Raw genomic sequence first — 18,125 nt, 5'->3', positions numbered from 1 at the left:
ACTTTTCTTTCGGCTCCAGTTTTGAGCTTCGGTAAAGGTTTTTCTTACAGAAACAATGCAACCACCAAACTGCTAGCATTTTATGACGTCTTGGTGCAAAGTGTCGATCCCCGTCCCTTGACGTTGAAGCTATTTGGTCCTTTAACCTCTGAGCAATGACTTCTCTTACGACGTTTATTTATAACTGCAGTGCTTCCTCGCTTTGTTTTTTCCCGTCTCATGGCCCCGAAACATGCGCAAATTCAAATAAGGCACTAGATAGTTTCACTGCAGAAGACTGGGCTAGATATATCCACCATTTTAATTCCTAATTTTGTAGACACACACTTTTTACATTCCAAGTCAGTCATTCGGAGATAGGTAACCGGGAAACCACTCGAAAATCCGTGAAGAGGCTAGTAGAAAGGCTTAAAGCAAGTTATTGAAGTTCAGTGTTTCCCAATTCTCAGCTGTTTCCGAAGTGTTTGCATACTTTGCAGGGAAAGTCTCGAATGACGGAAAGAGTTTCATTTGAATGTTTACGCAAGGCTGCGTTTTTCCTAGTATATATGATAAGTAGACGTTGTAAGATCACGAGTGGCCGCCTCATGAAGTAGTGGAGTTTCTCTACTCTCAATTTCCCTCTTTATTTAAATGAGAAATTCTGCTGAGAGGTTCTCGCAGTTTGCTTTTCTGCTGAAAAAAAAGCATGATTCATCTAATGTGTTTTCTTCATTTGAATGTTTTACTCCTCAGCTCCTCCGAATTCCACTCGCTGATGTAATACTCCTAGACACTTCCGAAAGACCACCCACCAGCGCTTTCTAGTATGATATTTTTCAATAATCTCTACAGCGCTCATAATTTCAAATGCCTTTCACGTAAAGGCGCCAAGCTTCCAAATGCAGAACGATTCTTTTTACTTTAGTGTTCACTCTCGGTATCACATTCATGTTATTCTCCGTTATTTCAGCGTTTTATTTTATGTCTTGGCGTTCTCAAATATTAAAAAGAAAATAATGTATGCATGACGTGTTCGAGTCTTTCAAAACATTTAAAACCTGCCACTTTTTGTTATTTGCAAAGGTACCAAGCATATTAACGTGTCTAAAGCATACAGAGTTTTTCACGAATCTAAGTAGGTTTTGATGTGACCTGAATATATCCGCGCTAATTTTTGAGAAAAGATATTCCTTTTCAAGTAACCCGTTATTGTGATTGCAATAATTGTGCTAACGAGCCTACGTGGTGTCTATTTGACTGTTTTTCCTCACGAACGCAGCCGCGCAAGTTATCTAGCATTGACGCAACTTCCCAAGATTAATTGATAAGCGGGGTTTAACGTCCCAAAACCACAATTTTATTATGAGAGACGCCGTAGTAGAGGGCTCCAGAAACTTCGACCACCTAGGGTTCTTCAACATGTCCCCAAATCTGAGCACACGGGCCTACAACATTTACGCCTCCATCGCAAATGCAGCCGCCGCTGCCGGGATTTGATCCCACGACTTGCGGGTCAGCAGCCGAGTACGCAACTTCCCAAGCATGCAGCCACAATCGTCTTGAAAACTTATTTGATACCCATTGCAAATTACGTGGTTGTCAGCATGTGCTTGCATTCAGGACCCTAATTCCTAATAAGACTGCAACATAAGTATCATTATTTTGTCACACGCATCTCGTAGGTCGTAAAACGATGAAACTATCAGCTACCACTAAATTATTGCGTGCTAGGAATTATAGAAGTAGAATATTCGTTTGTTTGTTTTTTTTGTAGGGGGGTGTGTGGTTTGAACCAGCTAGGTAGCACAAAGATCTGCATGGACTATTAAGTCAATTATTCTTGACAAGAGAACAAACAATTTTATCCCCACAAAGTCCATTTCATAAACGTGACTTCTTAAGTTCGTAATTAGCCTTGCATCAACACAATGAAAGCGTCACTAAAATAAATGGACAAAATTGTTATTCTTTCATTCCTTCATTTTCGAGTGACATGAATTCGTCTTTCAAGAAAAACGTTAATGAGGTTGAAATAATTCGTCGCATGGGAAGAAAAAAAATCGTAGGAGAAACACAATTAGGCGAATGAAGTTAGCACGTACACAAGATGGTTCAGCTCATGATGTCATGCCTGCAATCAAGAAACCCACGTGCGTACAGCTTCCGCATAAATTAGAGCAAACCCAGAATAAATGGCATAGTCAATGGAAATACAGATATACTAATTCAATTTATTTTTATTGTTATCATCTTACAATAATGTCATAGAGGTGCATTAAGGTTTTAGTATGTGTTCTTGGTAAAACAGACTCAAAGAACTTGCTCAAAAATAGTAAGCACATTATGTAGGGGGTTCTTCAGTTGACATGTTATAATTTTAGAAAACAAGAAACTAGATAGTGAAGTTCCGCGATCCTACCAGCAAATGAATTCTTTTTGCAATAAATGTATTATTGATTGATATGTGCGGTTTAACGTCCCAAAACCACCATACGATTTGGAGATACGCAGTAGTAGAGGGCTCCATAAATTTCGACCACCTGGGGTTCTTTAACGTGCACCCAAATCTGAGCACACGGGCCTAGAACATTTCCGCCTCCATCGAAAATGCAGCCACCGCAGCCATAAGTGTATTATAGCGAGGGTATTGCCTAGTGTCACACTGACTACTCTTTTTCTGTTGCCTGTTACAGTCATCGTAATGTAGTGGAAAATCAGAAAACTATATAATTTGGCATTAAACGAACGGTCAAGCACGTTGTCTCATTACTTAAATAAAAACGAATGCGAGTATTCACTCAGCACAAAAGTTTCGAAAAAAGTAAATGTTCAAACAAAGGAAACGTCCACGGTGACCATGACAAGAACTTTATTCAATAGTCGTGAGGATAATGATGAGCGAAGACCAAGGGCTCCCGTTGAAGTCTATGGTTTCTATCAGGACAGCGCTGGGAGCCGGTGACTCTAGTCAATGAGTCGGGCCTTCGGAATGCCTTTTGTTGGAGAGGGTTGTCCGTACTGCGACGCGCTTCATCTCACACTGTTTTTCTGTGCCGTTTAGAGCCCAAATTTTCCTGGCGCAGCCCGAGCACACGTTCACACACAATATAAAAGTCCGCGAGGTGTTCTCACAGCAGACCGTTAGGCATTCACAAATCGTCTTTCAAGAACCGCACTGTAACTGCAACGTACAATATTGTAGAAACACATGCTGCACAAACGCGAAAATACAGAAAGAATATGTCGAAAAGTACCAGTTAATAATAAAGATGCGAAGAATATTTTGGTTTGATGTAGTATCCACGCAATACTTTTTTATTCCTGCAAAAAAGTTCTGATGCGCGTACACCTATGTTTTGAAATTTTTCTTTTGGCCGTTGGCCAAAAATGTTTGCAATTAATAGTAATCCGAACTACGAAGTTCTTATAAAAGTTTTTCTCTCAATGAAGTATACTAATTTTCGCAATGAGGAAGAAGGTGCGCTAAGTCTTCTTCAGAGTCTTCCAATGAGTATGCAATGCTTGACGTTCTTAGTTGTTCTGAAGTGATCACAAACACGTTCCCTGAAGCTTAAGTTCACGGAGCATTTATTTTGATGCCAATGTTATCACTTACCAGTGCCTCACATTTTGTGACGCTTGTATCGGTCAATTGAAACATCAGTTATTTTGACCCAGAACAAAGCACGTTTGCTCTTTTAAGCTCGCGATAGAAATTCCATCCCACTACGGCAGCACATCTGCATTTCCTCTGTGGTTACTCGTAATACCCTAGTACATTGCTGCGATCCAACTTTGATCTCGAAGATAGTCAGAAACGAACTGGCAAGTATGTCATAGTAATGACATAGCAGAAACACAAACACTCCAAATAATTCATACACACTTCATTACACAGTTCTTCATTGAAAACGAGCCACTTCAGTTGGTGTATCTTCAATACGCCTTGCATATTCCCAGCACTGTATTCATTTCCGGACGTGGTAAAATAAAGGAAGTTGCAAGGAAAGAAATTCTAATATAGATAATTAGGACTGCCTCTCTGTAAGTGTGGTACGGTGTCCTGAAACCGTCATCAATAAACTGAGTGTGATGCTGTAATTCTATTTACATTGCCCAATAACTTACCATGCAATATGCAATTTTTTTCTCAATTTAGTGCTTATTTAGTTGAAGAAAGTAAGTTTAGGAATCAGTCTGTTATTCGCTATTTTGCTTCAGTATAAAGCTGTTAAAACAACAAACTATAAAAGTGCATAATCGTAGCAAATATAAAATGTTATTTAGAAGCACCACAGACAATCGCAATGTTTTTTGAAGAATTGAAAAGTCCTCCATTCGTGTGAGACAGAATATTTCAATATGAAATTTATTATCGCGACAAATATTTTACACATCGCCAATTTACCACAGCAAGGAAATTGAGCAATATTGATAAATATCTATTAACAATAGTAGTGCTAAACATCACTGTTATTTATTATGCAGCTTGCAGCAATTTTTTCCGTCTTCTTTACGTCTGTAGCGCTCGTTTACAAACGCTACTAAAACGTGCAATGAACCAACAGAGCTAGCCCATGTCTGTTTTTGAAAAGTCCTCACGCTCATCATTGTGGACGCCAAAATAACAGACTCATAGCGCGGTCGCTATGAAACGTTGGGCCACATTTTAAGTAAGTGAATATTTCTGTCAGTGTTTGTGTAGTACAAGAAAGAAAAAAAGCGTATGTACAATAAAGTTTGACATATAATCCTGAATGTTAAAAAACATTGTTGGAGCCCAAATAGAAACGTTAAAAAGGGTCAATAAAACACACCGAGTGTATTATGGGCACTCTATACAGAGCCAAGTCCACCATAGAGAAATACAATGTTTAGTTTTAAAGGAAAAGCTGCATGGAGGCCTATATGTTGCCTATGTCATTAGCTTGGCAAAACTGTAATGTGGTACGTGCACGGTGATCGATTTCGTACACAAGAAAGAGCGTGATAACAACGATTGCCATAGATGAAATCACTAGACATTCCTAAACATATGAAAATTGTGGCCTTGAGGAGGACACAAAAAGAAGATAATCGGCTCCTCCAAACATTTCCGTGACTGGCTGCCCCTACGGTTTGGCGGAAAGGGATCAATCTTGCAAACATATCACGAAGTTGTCATCACGAGTAGCAGAAGATGGGTTACTGAGTAAGTGCTGTACTTTTTATTGCTCGTTTCAGGGGAGTTTCCTCAAGAGCGAATGATCTGGACATTCTGGACGAGCTCCTCAAAAACTATGATCGAAGAGCCTTGCCGAGTAGTCACCTCGGTGAGCGTGCCTTTCTGAGCCCCAATAGAGCACACAATACGCCTTCGATTTTTCCATCCCGAGCTTCTGTATTACTTTTTACCCGTACGTTCTTTTTTCACAGGAGATCCAACCATCGTGTCATGCGAAATTTACATACGAAGTTTTGGATCAATAAATCCGTCAAACATGGTGAGTCCTTGATCAGCTTTGAATGCTCTGTGCATTGCCCCGGCCATATTGCTAGTTTGTTGAAGGTTCTCACAATGATGGGCGCATTGTTATATTTGTGGAGTGCTATATACTTGAACAGTGTCAGTTGATTTTGCTGAGCATTTGAATGCGGCCGTGTGAATGCTGCCGTGTGAATGCTGCCATGTGAATCAAGAAAAAAATAGTCTGAATTGTAAATGGTATCATTCTCTAAATGGTATCATTCTCTAAATGGCATCATTCTACCATTCTTTACAACCTGAGCCCATAACTTCACTGTCTCTGATAAGTTAGGATCATATAACACTGTGTGCCCAATACTATGTCGTGCCGCAACACTGTGTTTACAAAGAACCTGAAACAAAAAATTATCAGCAAGCACTGTATCAATGGTAATGATCTGAAACTGGTCAATGGATTGTGTTGATTTGTGAGGAGAAGGTTGGTTGCTTCTTGGCTTGTTGTATTTGCTTTACTACGCAAGAAAAATTGGATGCACAATTCTTTCAGAAGAAGGACCCATTACGATTACTCATGTCGTAAATTTCCCAGTGTTTGCATTGCTTCATTGTATGGCGGGCCCTTAGCACGTTTTTTGTCGAATACGATTTTCTATTCATGAAAATCGACATGAAAGGTCGCACGCTTCCTATATTTATGCATGATTCACTCCATAAATGCTGTGACACAAAATAATTGTCTAATTTAGTGTGTTTTGCTGGTTTATTTTAGCACGTGTGTGTATCGGCAATGAACTTGAGCTAATGACAACAAATTAATTTACGCGCCATGTTCGTTGTTTCCTTGACCAACCTGTTAGTAATAAAAACATTTCGTGCACTCTTGTCATGATGAGGAAATCGCTTCGCATTTTTAACACGAAAACGTTTTATGCGAGGGTCCACCACCGCTCCACTGACGTACTTTCATTACAGAAGTGACTTTGAAAAATGTATACTAACAGATTGCAAAGAAAAAAAAAACAATCAGTAGGCAAGCAATCGCCACGTGGAATCAAACCAGGAACCTTCCGATTCTCAGTGCGTGGCGACAACCACTCCACCGCGAAGCGTGCGTTGTTTGGAATGCCAACGGCATGCTGTTGATATACACCATACACCGTTTTACAGACGTCACACCTTCGAAACTTTAGCGCGTTTTCATTAGCTGCGGCAAAATAGCGCGATGGGCTCGCGTTGTGGGCGTTCTAAAGGTCGTCGCCTCCACGAAGCGCCGCCTCCACGGAGCGTGGTCTCTCGTGCACGCTTATCAGACTCGTTAAACTTGCGAGAAGACGAAGGTGACTCCACAGCGGCCGCGGCCTCGTTTACGAAAGGAGCGTCCTGCTGACGCAGATGCAGAAATAATTCTGACAGTTGTTCGCGCTTATCCTGTGTATACTTGTGTGCTTGCTCCGTGCGTCTTTCTTTCTGTTTGAACAGCGCGCTTTCAGTCTCGAACTTTTACAGTTGTTGTACCGCGCTCGCCCTGTGTATGCTGATTTTGTACATTTCTTCTTGAGGTGCGCGCTGCCAGTTTTGAGCTGCTTTCCCTTCTTAAGTTGACTTTTCAATTTGTTGCTGTTGATGAAACAATGAACAATAAAGGCTCAACTACCTCTGTAAAGACACGTTTTTTTGTTACAACGACCTCTCTACAGTGGGATCAGCGATGTTTTTTTTTTCAGGCATTGTCCGTACTCCGCGGAAAACACAATGTTTCATGCTGTTGGGGTGTATTTTACACTGACGAGTGTTAGCCTGCGTAGTTGTGCCTGCAGTTTCTTCGCACTCAGCCCACCTTTTTTTTTATAATGGAAGTAAGGCCATAGCTGCGTATTTGCTTGTGGCCACGTTTAGCTCCTGCACATGCGATAAATGGTAGTGCCTCGAAGCTATGGCAGAAAATTCCATATGTTCTAGCAACGTTATTCTGTTTGGGAGCATATGTAAACAGAAAAAAAATCTACTGCCCAATGAGCCCAATAACATACAAAACACATCCTCCCATAACCACCATAACAAAGGTCACTAATTAAATTAACTTCACCACCCAACTCCAAGCGATGTATAAGCCTTATTATGAATATATACGCTGAGGAAAAAAAATTGAGTACCTAATTCTATGTCATACCCATCAAACCACGCTTGTTTTTGTTAACTTAGAGGGCTTCAGCATACATTTTTTTTCTGCTATTTCTTGTTGCAATCTAATTGGGCATCTGAAAAGGTTCTTCCTCTGATGAATGGTTTCCTGTACATGGTAGTAAGCTATCGATCCTACCTTGTCGTGCAGTATTGACTCCTTTACTGCGAGAGTGAGATCGAGCACGCCTTACGCGTTGGATGTGACAATCTCTGAGACAGCAACATTTTAAGACGAGAAACTTCTTGTCTATGCTAACAGCTCTTTCTTAAAGATATCGAATTATTTGCATTTGAATTCACCGCCCTAGTGGCGCCATTATTGAAGGCTGGCTGGTCAATCAATACTCTGTTGTTACGCAGTTTGAAAGATATATTTATTCTTTGCACGGTTATCAAGGAACTAGGCAACTTCGCGCACATGCTTGTCATCAAACCGTGTGAGACCCATCAGATGATAAATATAGAGGCAAAGGCAGTTGTACGGTTAATATTATTGGAAAGCAACCGCTTCACTAAGTTACCTCCTAATATTATGATCAAATTAATAAAACTGAATAAACAGTTGCATTGGTGCTTTTGTGGGGGTTTTCTAAGCAGAGCTATGAGAGATATTTGATTTGAAATTTATCCGAATTTAAAATAATAAAGAAATATGGAGTTACATAAAATACGTAATCCATCACCGTAAACTGCAAATTCATCACAACACAAGTAATCGCTGTGCATTTCATGCTTTCGACAGACATTTTTTTTCTTTTGCTCCCATTGGTTAAGTATAAACGTCCCCAAAATTTTTCTGCACACAATGATAAAACAAATGCTGTTAGGGCATTTTTTTACAAATTGTGGGATATGGCAAAGGAATCCGTATTGATTATTTATTCGAATAGCGACATCGAGATTGAGCGCACCAATTTCTGCAGTCGATTGTTTATATTCACAATATAATTAAGTCTTACTCTGTATTTTTGCTCCAGGCACCCTTTCCAATCACTAGAAATAACATTTTATAGTTCTTTCTGATCTTCAGCGTTTTACTAATTCACTTAAAAAAGATGAAATTTGCTTATCTGCTGTAAGTACTAACGGTTTCTCCAAATGTTTTGTATTTTTTATAGGACTACGAAGTCGACCTCTACTTCCGGCAGTCATGGCTGGATGAGCGGTTACGAAAATCCACGTTATCTCGTCCACTTGACCTTAATGACCCAAAGCTGGTGCAAATGATATGGAAGCCAGAAGTATTCTTCGCGAACGCGAAACATGCCGAGTTCCAGTATGTGACCGTACCTAACGTCCTAGTTAGGATAAACCCGACAGGGGAAATCTTGTACATGTTGCGGTAAGTCATATAAATTTTAGACGTGTGTGTGTGTGTGTGTGTGTGTGTGTGTGTGTGTGTGTGTGTGTGTGTGTGTGTGTGTGTGTGTGTGTGTGTGTGTGTGTGTGTGTGTGTGTGTGTGTGTGTGTGTGTGTGTGTGTGTGTGTACTTTACAAACAAAAGCTTTTGCAGTTTATTCCTCTCAACGGTCTTTGCCTGTTAGACTTGCCTTTACTATGGCGAAGCATACCTATCCAAATAATGCGTACACATCGGCAGCAGTTCCCAGACTACAAGCATTTTCTCGGCGTTCCGTGCGGCGCAATAATAAAACTTCGGCAGCATATTAAACTCAGTGTAGCACTTCAAAATTAAAGCTCGCTACGCACTTGCTAATTCATTCACCTGTCAAGTTTTACGTGTCAGATCCTTCGGTCGTATTCACAAACCAACCTCAACCTTTCGTCGAGTTTTTCTTATCGGTTTTAAACTTTTATAGCGCATGATGAACAAATCGCACCAGTATTCATAAACCAATCTTGTCTTTATCTTTCGCCCTGTTACCATTTTTGTACCTTTACAAAACATAGAGGGTACGGGAAGTTGAGGAAAACGTGAGGTAAGGCCGAGGTTGGTTTGGAAATAAAGGCTTTAGTATGATAAAAATGGACAAGCTACAACAAGGATATGTCATGTAGGGGAAGCTCAAAAACTTTACACATAGCACAACGCCGAAACACTTACAAACTCTTAAAACAGTTTAGACACATCGCTGCATTTTGCCTCAAATCATCGTTTCTCATTTTTTTTCTGTGCCTTGTTTTCTCGAAGAGCACACTGTGTGCTTAGTGCAACATCGACGTAACAGATGGTGTTTGTGAAATCAAAATGATGATTGCAAAGCAGTAAACAAGGAATTATACACCAGACAGATGGCACTTGCCCTTTCAATTCAATGGAAATAAGCTCCTTCGTGTATAAACAAACCTTATTGGGTACATATTGCACGGGAATATGATGCTTATTTTGTAGTTAAAATAAAAAAAAGACGACAACGACCTGTATATTTTTTTAAAAGATTGTGGTACTGTAATCGACCGAAGCGCGCTCTGGAAAAAATTTTTCACAGAGTTACCATCACTTATAATTATCGGTAAACGTCTAAGGCTCAATCTAACACATAGTGAATGAGTGAAATATAAGTAGTAGTGGAAGGCCCCAATATGAAGCATTACCCCCATGCATTTCTTGAACATGATCAAAAGAGGCTCAGAAAAATAGTGAATAACAATAACTGGCGTCTTCATAAGATATTTGTCGTGGTAAACGTTGATTGATTGATATGTGGGGTTTAACGTCCCAAAACCACCATATGATTATGAGAGACGCCGTAGTGGAGGGCTCCGGAAATTTCGACCACCTGGGGTTCTTTAACGTGCACCCAAATCTGAGCACACGGGCCTACAACATTTCCGCCTCCATCGGAAATGCAGCCGCCGCAGCCGGGATTTGAACCCGCAACCTGCGGGTCAGCAGCCGAGTACCTTAGCCACTAGACCACCGCGGCGGGGCTGTCGTGGTAAACGTCGACTGAACCAAACCTTAATGGGGCTTGGTTAAAAAACCTGATAATAATTTTGGTATCGAACACGGAACCTACTAGGATACTATGCGCACCGGGCTTTCACTAATCGGTTGACCGCATTTGTCAACTCAAAGTTGAGATTGCGTAGACTACTATCTATCGAACAACCGACATTCCTTAAATCTTCTCAACACGAATCGCAACACAGGTCACATGCGGTGCCGTAGTTGTCTGCCGCTGCCAATGCCCGTAACCACTATTGCATAAAAACCACCAACGACACTATGTGATTCAAGCACGGGTCCCCCGAGTGCCAGGCCAGTGTTCTACCACTGAGCCACGCCGGTGCTTGGAACTCGTTTGCAAACTGGCCTTAGGTAGGTTTGATGTCGGCAAAGGAATTGTGTTAGTATTGATTTTATTTATTTCAGAAGTGCTGCCAGCCTCACACATGAGGCCTTAGGCAGGGGTGGGTGATACAAAAAAGGAAACAAATATGAAGATACAATAGGAAAGAAAACACGTCACGTAGAGCTACACCATGAAAAACTAGTGCATCAAAGTAAAACGCCAGTACTTACACAATTGTAGTGGTTTACGTGTACATGTACAAAAAAAAAACTCTACCGACAAACATCTGCTCATACAGAAGTAAGAAACAAATATCATATAACGGTTCAAAAATCGGCAACATTTCAAAAATACAACGTATTGATATGAAAAAAATTGATAGAAAGTGGAACATAAATGGAAGCCTGTTCAGGATGCGCAGTGGAAAAATAGAGGGCGAAGCGCAAAGAAAGATCAGAGTCAAGTGGGTTGCTAGTGTTTAAGTTTTTCCATGAACGACTGAATGGTTTCGCAGTTCACCAGATCGGCAGAAAGAGCATTCCAATCAGTGACAGTGCGCGGAAAAAAAAAGTGTTTTTAAAGGCTTTTGTTTGACAGGAATATTCCTTCAGTTTTTTTGGATGCTCGGAACGAGTTGATCGGCGGTGAACCGTTTTTATGTACGCGTGCTTGTCCATGCGTAGCTTGTCGGGGTAAAGTATAAACATGTACTTCAATCGATCGTGTTGCCGTCTTGCCTGCAATGTATCCAAGTCAGCTTTTTTTAACAATTCACTGGGTGACGTCAGAGCGCTGTAGCGATTATATACAAATCAGATTGCTTTTCTTTGAATCATTTCAAGTGTTTTAATATTTACTTGGCTATGAGGGTCCCAAACCACAGATGAGTACTCGAGGATCAGACGAATAAAAGTTTTATACGCAATTAATTTTAATTTTGGGGTAGATTTGCGCAAAGAACGTCTTAGAAATGCAAGTTTCTGTAAAGCTTTCTTTTCAATGTTGGCAACATGCTCATTCCACTTAAAATCTGCACTTATTACAACCCCCAAATATTTATAAGTTTTAACAAACGATAGTTTTTGACCATTGATAGAATATGAGTGTTTCAAAGGAAGCGGCTTGCGCGTAACCTTCATAGCTACCGTTTTCTTTTCATTAATCTTCATTTGCCACACTGCACACCAAGAAGATATTTTTGTTAACGCTGCGTTTAAAAAAACCTGATCGTCTGCGCTACGTATTTCCTGATAAAGAATGCAATCATCTGCAAATAACTTAATAGAAATCGGGATGTCATTGGTAATGTCGTCTATCAAAATTAAAAAAAGAAGTGGCCCGAGCACAGAGCCCTGAGGGATTCCCGATTTCCCCGGTCGTGAATCAGACTGGACGTTATCTATAGAAACTATTTGATTTCGATAAGAAAGGTAGGCCTCAATCCATGAAGTCAATGTACTGTTTTTTAGTATAGGTTTAAGTTTCGCGAGAAGTTTTGGATGCGACACGCGATCAAATGCGTTTTCGAAGTCTAGAAAAATCATGTCAACCTGGCCTTGCCTATCTAGAATAGCTGTAATGTCATGAACGGTTTACAACAGTTGTGTGACGGTTGATAATCCTTTTCGTAAGCCGTGTTGTCGGTCATTGATTAAACTATTTTCCTCGAGAAAAACTGAGAGATGCTTGAATGTAATATGTTCTAATACCTTCGCACATGAGCAAAGCAGGGAAATCGGTCTATAGGCGGAGACGAGAGAAGTGTTATGTGATTTGGGTATAGGGATAATTTTTTCGAATTTCCAGTCATCTGGAAGCGCGCGCTGTGACAGTGACTTCTGAAAAATGATGCACAAAAACTTCGAGCACCATTCAGCATACCTCATAAGGAACGCGTTAGGTATATTATCAATACCAGGCGTCTTCTTGGGATCTATGTTGAAAAGCAGAGACAAGATTCCTTCCTCAGATATTGCAAGGTCACTTATTGGTGGGATATCATGAAGCGTTTTTGAACATGGCCTACTTCCAGCGTCATCAGTAAACACTGAACAAACAAACGTGTTAAATGATTCTGCAATAGTTTCTTTATTAGTTACGATAGTCCCATTTACACATATTTTGAAAACGCTTCTTGTTTGGGGCAAAATGCTGCCAGAATTTTGCTGGGGATGACAGCAAAAAGTTTTCTAAAGTGACGTTATAGTACTGATCTTTTGCTTCCTTGATACTGTCTTTTAATTCTTTACGCACGTTACTGAGTTTAAGCAAGGTCGACGGAGTGGGGTTCTGACGATGCTGTTTTCTTATCCTTTTTGCCTTTCGCCCCAAACGAACAACTGGCATAGTAATCCATGGGCTAACATTTTTTATTATTTTCACTTTTTCTGGCACAAAGTCATGAACGCACTGCAACACAAGGTTTTTGAAGAAACACCAAAGTTTGTTAACAGTACAAGTACTACATTGAGAAAGTAAAGTGAATCGAGAGAAATATAATTCTATTGTGTCCAGTATTTCTACGTCTTTTGCGCGCGAGAAGACACCACGCGTTCTTCCCTCTTGCCTTTTGGAACGTCATTAAGATTAATGCACATGTAAACCAATTTGTGATCGGATATTCCATCAAGCACATTGGTGTCTGCCACACGACGCAGCATGCTGTTGCTAACGAAAAAAAGATTCAGAGTTGTAGCAGTAGCATTCTGTACGCGGGTTGGTTGCTTAACTAGTTGAGTTAAATCATGAAAAAGGACTATATCGACTAAACGTTTCGCTGCATTTGAAGACGGTACAGGAAAATTAGTATCCCATATAACTGAAGGAACGTTGAAATCACCGCCAACTATTATATTACTAGAGCAACTGTAGACTATGCAAAGAAATTCATTAAGCTTATCAAAGAATGCTTCGTCTGTGCCTGGGGGCCGGCGAAAAGCGCCGACTATGAACATAAGATCGCCTGTGTCTACTTTCACAATGACGCATTCAAGATCTGCTTTATCGGGTAATCTTTCAACTTGTAAGGTTTCCTTAAATATGATTGCAACATCGCCGCCTCGACTACTCCTATCTATGCGATAGATGCGGTAACCCTGGGGCGTGATCTCATCGTCACTAACGTCGGTGCGAAGCCAGGTTTCAGTAATTATCAAAAGATGAGGGTGATACGTTAACACAATACTGTCTAAATCATCGCTTTTCGCTAGAATACTACGGGCTTTAATATTTAGGCATCGGAAAAGTCTCCCGTTCTTGTCGTTTCATTTGTTGCGAGTTGCTCTGGTAAGCGGTCTGCTCGCAGAGACCATTCCACGCTGAACTTCATCTAATGTTAGCAATAAATTGTCAATCTTAATTTTGTCATGTACAACTTTAACCTTTGTGCCAGATTTCCTAATATCTGAAGTGCTGTTCCATAGAAACCTCCTGACGTGCCGAGTGCTTGCAGAGAAATCCTCTGAGACTGAGATTCCCTTCCCTTTTAATTTGAAGCAACTTTTGAGAACATTAATTTTTTCCCTGCGGTCGAAAAGTTCACGATCACTGGGCGATTTTTACCATGCTGCCTTCGCCCTTGCCTATGAATTCGCTCGACTGAGTTTACGTTCACGTCTAAAGCATGCCTGAACACATTGCAGACTACGCTATCCATGAGGTCGTCAGAGGCGTCATCATTCTTTTCCGGTATGCCGAACACAACAAGGTTGTTACGCCTGCTTCTGTCTTCTAAATCAACGAGCTTACGTTCTAAGTATTGAACCGTATTTTCCAGGCTGCGAAGTTTATCACTGAATCCTTTAATTATCTCAGCAGTTTCCTCCACAGTTTTCAATTTCAGTTCGATATCATCAAGCCTTTTTTGAATGCTGTTTTGACCTTCAATCAACTGTGACAACAATTTCGCAGTGGAGGGCCCTGGATTGGATTCAACGTCCCCGCATAGCATCAGTAGGGACAAAAACACTTGCCTAATGTCAAAATACAAGGTATACAAGCTACGTGGGCACGTAATCTGGACGAAATAACGATTGCTAGTTTTAACAGATGATACTTCGTTACTAACCTGCACGTAGAAAAGAAGCGGCTTGAACATGGTGCTACAAGATCACCAGGCGACGTGCCCACTGGAGGAATCCGGGGATGGGGGGCGTCTTTTATCCACTTGAATTGACGTTGATGGCGCTGGAAGCAGCGTAGCCCAACCCTCGTTGATGATGGCTGACGCTTGCGCAGAAGTAGCATTACGTTCTTCGATGACAAAGTTGGTCGCATCTTGATGTGCGCTGGTCATTGCTGTTGCACCGCACAGGAATATCTGCACGTAGAAAAGAAGCGGCTTGAACATGGTGCTACAAGATGACCAGCCGACGTGCCCACTCTTATTATGAGTAATAACGCGTTTTAAAACAGCAAAAAACAACCAGGCGTCACACAATTCGAATTGCATAACGATTGAGTCTTCCAATGCACCAAGCCATTACAAAAGCTTGTTGTTGTTGTTGTTGTTGTTGTTGTTGTTGTTGTTGTTGTTGTTGTTGTTTTCTTGTGCAAATGGCTCGTACCCAAAGGAGGGGATTGGCTGATTATAAGGTGAATTTTCACTATACTTTCAGCATTGCGTCATTCCTACAAAACTTTTGTAAATTAATTTTGATTTGAAATGCCGATAGCAAGTTTGCAGAAAAAAAATAAAGAAAAATCGTGAGACCGTAATTTAGCAAGAAAATCGTTTAGTCGCAGTGAGTTTTTCATTCTGTGATACCTCTGGCGCATACGCACTTTACGCATAATTTTTCATCGTCGTCAGTCAATGCGTAAAACAATTTGCACAAAATTGCTGCGAGTGTGTTGCGGATACTACGCTTTTCCATCAATGACGGAAGATATCAAAATTATGAATATTTGTGCCCGTAATGAGGAACGTGCAAGTGTGGTTGTAGCAATTACCCAAGCAGTGTTTAAAAATGGTTTGAAAGCTGCTCTTCCAACTTTCGCTGTGTCTGCAGGCGCTGCACGTTCCGCGCAGGTGATTTTTTTTGCAGCGAAAGCTGTTATGAGATCAAAACGAGAGTCACGCATGACGCCGTAATTATCTGCCGCCAGAATCCGGACCAGGCATAAGAATATTGCAATAGAACAGAAGGCAGCAAAAAAGGTGGTGGAAGGGGGCCATTTATATATATATATATATATAGGTATGGATTGGCAAAGAGTCAAGCAGAGATGCTCAGAACATTTACGGTTAAAAGGGAAAGTAGCTGGGCAGATGACAATTCTTAGTTTGGTGTACTTGAGGATGGGAGCAAAGACCAGAGAGGAAAACCAGCCAATGGTGGAGTGTATAACAAATGACATTGAGAAATCGGGAGGAGAGTGCGAGATAAATATACTACGAGATATAAATGCGCACATAAAAGATATAGATGAGTATACTGACCCAACAGGCAAATGATAATAGATATGTGTGAAAGGCATAATTTGATTATTTGCGACACGACCGAGAAGTGTGATGGGCAAATAACATGGGAGGTAGTAAGGCTGCAGCCAACGATAGATTATGCACTGATGTCATATAGGATGTATGATAGGCTCATTGAAATGCACATAGATGAATGTGGCTCCAAAAGTCTGGGCAGTGGTCACAAACGCATCAAGCTAAGTTTTGGGTGAGAAACAAAAGTGGGAAGGAGTGAAGATGAGCAACTACAGGGAAATTATTATTCAGAAAGGCAAACATAAACAGCTACTAAACAAAGTGAGAAATCAATCACTGAGGATAATAAAACAATGTGGACATACACGAATCTAATTAGCCTATTTGAGCTAGAGCTTACTAAGGCACGTGACAAGTCACGCCGCCGGAAAAGGAGACAGAAACCCGTGAGTTGATGGGATGAAGAGTTAGGAGAGCCATAGCAAAACGTCAGAAAGCGGAACACAGACATGCTGACTAGTGGAGTGAACCGAGAGATGATCTTGACAGATAATACAATATCTGAAGAAGGGAATGGGATAAGCTGGGAACTGGGAATGGGATAAGCTGAGAATGGGATAATTGGGATAAGCTGAAGAAGGGAAGCATCCATTCTAATCAATGAAAAGACTAGAACAAAGGGGGCTCAATGGCTGGCAGAAGGACATAAAAAGGATGGAAAGGCAGCTGCAAAATTTTGCAACCATCTAAACTCCCTAAGAAAAGAGACCGGCCTAAAGCACAGGTTTGTAACTACAGCTCAAGGTGTTAGGCGTGAAGGGAACGAAGATATTGAATATATAAAAGCAAGTATGACGGAAACTTTTCAACAAGGAAGTGCCTTATGCACCTTAATAGACAAGGATGGATCAAGTGGTACAGTGGCTCCATGGATGAATCAAGTGGTACAGTGGCTCCATTTTCACAACTACAGTGGAAAAGGGCTGAGAAGAGGGTTCCTGGTAGTACATGAACAGGCCCTGACGGCATCCTATTTATGCTAATAAAGGAATTAGGTCCCAAGTCTAAGCAGACTTTGAGAGACAAGGTGAGCAAAACAATATTCGATGGTGAAATTTCTGATGAATGGAAACTTAGCAGAATGAGTATGATATATAATAGAAAGGGGGACAAAGCTGACATAAACAACTACCGTCCTATAACAGTGACATCAGTGGTCTACAGGCTTGCGATGCAAATTATAAAAAAAAAGACTGCAGGCATGGGTAGAGGATGAGGGGGTGTTGGGGGAACTGCAGAATGAGTTTCGGAAACACAGGAGGTTGGAAGACAATCTGTTCTCACTGACACAGTGCATCGAAATAGCCGAAAAAAACACAGACCCCTGTGGCTAGCATTTTTGGATATCAAAGAAGCGTACAATGGCGTGGTTCAAGAGGCCTTGTGGGGAATACGGGGCACACTAGGTGTGGAGTATGGAGTCACTAAGCTCTTAAAGGATATCTATGAAAGTAACCAGGTAGCTATAAAATAGAAAAAACGGTTATCCGAGCCCTCAGAGATACAACGGGGGCTTAGGCAGAAGTCTCCTCTTGCACCCTTGTTATTCATGATGTACCCACAAAGATTGGAGGCCAAATTAGAGGGGAGTGGACTTGGCTTCAACCTCTCTTTCGTCAAACAAGGAAAACTAATCGAACAAGCACTGTCAGCATTGATGAACGCAGATGATATAGTGCTAATGGCCGACAACATGGAAGGTTTGCAGACATTGATGGGCATGTGCGGAAATGAGGGA

At 41.0% G+C, this 18,125-nt stretch overlaps 1 protein-coding gene across 2 annotated transcripts in view; it reads left to right on the top strand.

Annotated features, from left to right (window-relative positions):
* LOC119172082 (glutamate-gated chloride channel) overlaps positions 1–18,125 on the top strand; it is a 160,301-nt gene that overhangs the window by 128,021 nt on the left and 14,155 nt on the right. For both annotated transcript variants that reach the window (XM_075892896.1, XM_037423062.2), the window contains 3 exons: positions 5,206–5,294; positions 5,398–5,465; positions 8,752–8,975. In XM_075892896.1, the coding sequence (XP_075749011.1) occupies positions 5,206–5,294; positions 5,398–5,465; positions 8,752–8,975 (381 nt within the window). The remainder of the gene's footprint in view (positions 1–5,205; positions 5,295–5,397; positions 5,466–8,751; positions 8,976–18,125) is intronic.

Source organism: Rhipicephalus microplus, chromosome 4, assembly GCF_043290135.1.
Source record: "Rhipicephalus microplus isolate Deutch F79 chromosome 4, USDA_Rmic, whole genome shotgun sequence".
Taxonomy (NCBI): domain Eukaryota; kingdom Metazoa; phylum Arthropoda; class Arachnida; order Ixodida; family Ixodidae; genus Rhipicephalus; species Rhipicephalus microplus.
Note: the sequence above shows the minus strand (reverse complement) of the source record. Positions and strands in the feature narration are given on the sequence as shown.